General features: G+C 32.5%; 1 protein-coding gene across 1 annotated transcript; it reads left to right on the forward strand.

Moving 5' to 3' along the window:
* The first annotated feature begins 3,581 nt into the window (after positions 1–3,581).
* Positions 3,582–4,577, forward strand: LOC100433082 (olfactory receptor 6K3-like). The gene is made up of 2 exons (XM_002809968.4): positions 3,582–3,629; positions 3,687–4,577. The coding sequence occupies exons 1-2, from the start codon at positions 3,582–3,584 to the stop codon at positions 4,575–4,577; spliced, it is 939 nt and encodes a 312-aa protein (XP_002810014.4).
* Positions 4,578–6,215: the final 1,638 nt, after the last annotated feature.

Here is a 6,215-nt window from a genome sequence, read left to right on the forward strand (position 1 = left end):
GAGGAAACTGAGAGTATAGTTTATACAATTACCCTAAAATCACAAATGTAATAAGAAGTGTTAGAGCCATGATTCAGACGCATGCAGCCTATAACCAAATTCCATGTTCTTAAATACTAACTTATTTCAGTCCACTTTCTACTCTGGACTGCCTCTAAATTATGTGCTCAATAAATTGTTCCTATTTAAACGAATTAACCCACTCTCATGTGCCTTCCTCTCTCATATTTCACTGAAAATTATTTGGATATAGTTAGCAATGATTCCCAAATCACTTCTTCTAAAAATATTCTTATATTTCAACTTCTGCATTACTTGAATAATCTTCAGGATTTGAAACTGTCATGTACTACTTTCTTCCTTAAATTTTCTACCTTTCTGGTGCACCTTTGCCAGTTAGCTTTTCATGATCCTCTTCCCCATTTCCTCTTAGAGATTGGTGTTTTCCCAGGCCGCAATTTTCTGTCACTTTCCTTTCTACTTTATTTATATACTTTCCCTGGATACCTTTATCCATATTGAGTTGTCATGTATAACTTATATGTAGGTAACTTCTAAATACATATGACCGATGCAGACATCATTCTGAACTTTACACCTATCTACCTGATGACCTATTGGATATCTTCCTTTTAAGATCCCATCGGTACTCCAAGGTTCAGCCACTCTAAACCTATCTCTTCACTTTACTCCAAATCTCCTCCTCCTCCAAAATTCTCCACTTTTTATTAATTCTAATTCATTGTGGTAACAGCATTTCTTTATTTTTAATGTTTTACTTGGTTATTTATTCTCAAAGCCCAGTAAACAATAAAATTACACACAATAGGAAATAATAAATGTAAATAAATAAACTAGTAATAACTTATAATTGAAAAATTAGTTTTTATAAGTAGGCCACTCAATTGCCTGTATGGTATTTTAGCATTTAAGGTCGTTATCTGTTATCTGTAGGCATCCTCTCATTTTCAATAGGAAAAGTAAGCATAGTTTATTCTTAGAATCATCTTTTAAACCTAAAACTAAAATCAGATCAGGTATATATATATATATATTCCTTTTTTTCTATAATATAATACAATGTGTAAGATAATTAAGAGGAATATATGTCAAAACATCTTGTGAATGATGAATATATGTAATTCTATCAATTTAAAATAAAATAAGATAAATACATATGTATAAGATAATCACATTCTAAGACAATGTATAAAATTCATTCTGCTGTGCCTTTGAATGTACTCTATTTCAAAACTTGCTTTTTAGATTTGAGATTTTTATTTTTTTACTTTGTTATGGATTTTCTCTGCTCATAAAGTAATAAAAGTAAATTATTTTCTCCTTAATCAATGTTTAAAATAAACTGGGCTCCAAATGATATCAAGATTTGTTTATTTTTGGTTTAGTTTGTTTACATTTTTGTTTTGTCTTGTTTCGTTTTACTTTTCTGCTTTATGTTTAATCTCTCTTCTCTAGCTAGTACTTTTCTCAGAGAAAAGTCAAAAGAACTTTTCTTGTCGGTATCCATTCTGCATCAACAGATTTAAGGTCTAACTCTGTGACTGTCAATACTCAAATAATTATTTATTGACAAGCTACCTTATAATGTAGCAAAAGCCTGTTTCTATTTGGTCCTCAGATCAATTTCTTTATTTTTCTCAGTCAATTCATCAATGATAACCAGTTTGGAGTAAGTGGGATTTGCTAATTTTCTAGCATCCAGCATCCAGATTCACAAATTCAGAATTATATCTTTAAAATAATAAGGATATGGAAAAACATGTGAATTAACTGTTGGATTGATCAACTTTCTCATCAACTTTTTTAGCAATATGTTTTATATTCTGCATAATATCAAAGAGCTACTAAACATGGGTGTTTTGGTAGTCTGGCACTACAAGAGAAAAGTTGAAGCTCACTCTGAAAGATTATTTACCAAGGTGAAACAGTTAAGAGAAGCAGGAAGGGATAGATAGATGACAGACAGACAGATAGATAGATAGATAGATAGATAGATAAATAGAGATAGATACATAGATAGATAGATATCCATGTGCCAGATATTCCATAAACAACAATAAATCAATGACAATATCTGTAGAGCAGTAATATTTTTGTTTGCAACTTACTTTATGAAAATCTGAAGGATACACATATATAAAAACAATCAAAATGTCCTAATTCTCTGTAGGCACTTTATTTTCCAGAAGCTGCCAAAGTAATATTTGTTAAACTTCGTTAATATAAACTAGTTCTTGATAGAATGTGTTCAAGATGTATATTTTGTTCTGTAATGAGATGTCTGACAAATACCAAAAGGTACCAAATATTTTTATTTCCTTGATCTATGTTTCAAATGCCTTGTTTTAATTTGAAACTTCAAATATTATTTCTTATTAAAATAACATGAAGTTTTAAATTCATGATTTATAAATAATTTTTAAAATAGTGTTAACTCAGGAAAAATATTTACTGTCTTCATGGAGACATGCTGGTGTAGAGCATAAGCAAATGTTCTTGTCTGAGGACAAGAACATTTTTCATTTTTAAATGGTTCCACATTACCCCAAAGGAGATATTATCTTTCAAACTTCCTTTGTGTTCTAAATCTCTCTCCTTAACTAATTTTTGATCTGTCTGTTAGGCTAGCTTCTGAATTGCCTGGACAATAAGTCCTGGGTGCAGCTGATGTGTTTCTCTGCACTACTTTTAGAGATAGCATCTTTATAGTTTATGCTACTTTTGAGGGACATGGTATCAAGAGACCTAAATTGTGCTAGAATCCCACATTTTGGCCTTTGCCTTCTTATGCTGATGGTCTTTGTCAGGATATAAACAATCTGAATCCTGTGACTCAGATATTTATAAAAAACCTCTGCTTCTTTTCAGTATTTGTCATGGACAGACACTTCACCTGACTGACAAGATACTAAATCTTCCAGTGCCGAATTTCTCACTGATCCCTTCTTTCTGTTCTAGCCAATTTCTGGTGGCTTAATTATTTTCTGCTGCTGAGAATAGAATTTCCTACCAAGGCTTTATCTTCATATTTGTGCCTGAAGACTTTACCCTCTTTTCTAGCCACACTCAGTGTCGTTCTGTGGTATGATAAAGGAGCAGAATACTAAAAATTAAAAATATTCAGGAAAATGGAGAATACAACTTTACAATAATTATATATAGAGAAAGATAACTAACAGTTTTGTCTAATCTGTATCTAAGAACCGTTAGAAAATTTATATGGTATATGATTCATAACAATTTGGGGAATTATTATAAAAGATTATTAACACCCTTATATATTTATTTTAGTTTATATAGTTTATAAATATGACATTCTTAATATCTTACTTTCTTACTATTTGTATCCTTCTTTTGAATGTAAGGTTCATGAATGTAGAGATTATTTTCCTTACTGCTGAATTCAACAAACCCACAGCTGGGTTTGGTACATAGTAGGCACTAAATGAATATCTGTTTAATTCGTAAATAAAGAGAAGTACATGATCCACCTAAAGCATATTTTTCATTTGACTTTTATATAAGCTAACACATCTGATTTTGTCAATTTCTTCTAGGAAATGAGCTGTGTCTTTCTATCCATAGTTGTTAAGTTTGCTGAGACCATGGTGAGGATTAACCAAACTACTACAGTAACAGAGTTTCTCTTCTCTGGATTCCCACAGTTTGAAGATGGTAGCCTCCTCTTCTTCATTCCATTGTTTGTTATCTACATATTCATTGTGATTGGGAATCTTATTGTATTTTTTGCAGTCAGGGTGGATACCCGTCTCCACAACCCCATGTATAATTTTATCAGCATTTTCTCATTTCTGGAGATCTGGTACACAACTGCCACAATTCCCAAGATGCTCTCCAACCTCATCAGTAGGCAGAGGACCATCTCCATGATTGGCTGCCTCTTGCAGATGTACTTCTTCCATTCACTGGGAAATTCAGAGGGGATTTTGTTGACCACCATGGCCATTGACAGGTACATTGCCATCTGTAACCCTCTCCGCTACCCAACCATCATGACCCCCAGGCTCTGTTTTCAGCTCTCTGCAGGGTCCTGTGTCTTTGGCTTTCTTGTGTTGCTCCCAGAGATTGCATGGATTTCCACACTGCCCTTCTGTGGACCCAACAAAATCCACCAGATCTTCTGTGATTTTGAACCTGTGCTGCGCTTGGCCTGTACAGACACGTCCATGATTCTGATTGAGGATGTGATCCATGCTGTGGCCATTGTATTCTCTGTCCTGATTATTGCCCTTTCTTATATCAGAATCATCACTGTGATCCTGAGGATTCCCTCTGTTGAAGGCCGCCAGAAGGCCTTTTCTACCTGTGCAGCCCATCTTGGTGTCTTTCTGATGTTCTATGGCAGTGTATCCCTTATGTACCTGCGTTTCTCTGCCACTTTCCCACCGATTTTGGACATAGCTATTGCACTGATGTTTGCAGTTCTTGCTCCCTTTTTCAACCCTATCATCTATAGCTTTAGAAATAAGGACATGAAGATTGCAATTAAAAAGCTTTTCTGCCCTCAGAAGATGGTTAATTTATCTGTAGATTAATGCTAGCTCATAGGCACCTTTCATTGTGGATGTTACTCTAACACAATAAACCATATAATTAACATATAACTTATTCATTGTCACATGGATATTTTGTGTCTCTTTATACTGGTTCTTCCCATGTACATGTATATCCTGCTTACGCATGCCAAATTAAGATAGCATGGACTACCTTTCTAGACTTATACAGGTGGGTAAAATACAGAAAGGAAATATGATGTTTAAGCCATTAAACATAATTAATATGTTTTATGAACATTAATTTATTATTTGTATATAAACATTTTATGTAAATTCTTATTATATTACATAAGCATTGATAACACCTATGAATTATGAACCATAGCAGTTAAAAGAATCAGATCTGTAGAAGAGGTTAAGGTTTGTATTTCAGTGATGCCACATATTGCTTTGTGACTTTGAACAAGTTGATAATTAACTTGTCTGCATCTTAGTTTTATCATCTATTGGTATAAAAGTAATATATTTTAAAAGTAGGACTTCAAATGCTAATATGAATATTAAATGACTTACTCCATGCAAGGGCGTAGAATATGCATAACACAGAGCTTGTGCAAAATAAGTGTTATCTGTTAATATCATTTGCATCTAATTACTGTCTTTTGTTATTGATGTTTTAGAGAACACTTTAATAAAAAGTGATATATTAAAAACAAAAACTCATACTTAGGAATACTTAGCTATGATTATTATTTATAGTATATTTGTTGTTATTATTTATCTGGAGCCAAGTTGAATTCAAACTTCATTTATGTTGACTGCTTTGGTTGAATTCATCCAATTTGGTTGAATAAAATTATTTGGTTAAAAGTAGTCTCCAGCACATTCTAAAGTGATCAATAGATAGATAGACAGACAGGTAATAGAAATATATATCATTTGAACTACATTACTCTTGTTTTCACTTTTGCTGCCTTTAAAATGTCTATGCATTGCCACTAGAAATTAATTTTCTAAAATTCAAGTTTAGATTTGTGAATTAAGATAACAGTTTAAACACACATATTTAAATTTTCTCCCACAAAAAATTAAATAGAAATAAAACAGTCAGGACTAGATGAACTGTTAGATGACCTAAGAACTGAAAAGTGTAAGGATATAGTAATGAACATTAAAATATGTATAAGTTTACCTAAAAACCTTCATGATAGCTATGTCAGTACTCTGAAATATTATATACCACTTTCTTTTTTTCTAGAAAAGAAAATAATTTATGTTTATATCAAAAGCACCAGTTGATTCTGTTTATTGGATAGTCCAGGAATGAACAAAAATGTGTATTGAAAATTTAACAGCAAAAAACAAAAATCAAAATTAAATTAAACCAAAGCATTATATATCCTGGGGAAAAGAGTTCCCAAAATTGACCCCCAAAGTTAAAACACTTCCTCAAGTATGAGTACCTGAGATCCAACTGAGGGAAATACTTATCTGCCTGGTGTTGGACAAGAAAACAGAAGAGGAGAGCCTAGAAATTAACTGGATGAACTTCCACATACAACCGATGGAAAAAATAATTAAAGCTTGGAAAAACAGAAATTGAGAACCATGCTGTACTTGGGAAATCTGGATAGAGAGAATGGAGCCAAAGAACATATGAAATTTCCCAGTCACAAT

This window comes from Pongo abelii, chromosome 1 (assembly GCF_028885655.2).
Source record: "Pongo abelii isolate AG06213 chromosome 1, NHGRI_mPonAbe1-v2.0_pri, whole genome shotgun sequence".
In the NCBI taxonomy this organism is placed as follows: domain Eukaryota; kingdom Metazoa; phylum Chordata; class Mammalia; order Primates; family Hominidae; genus Pongo; species Pongo abelii.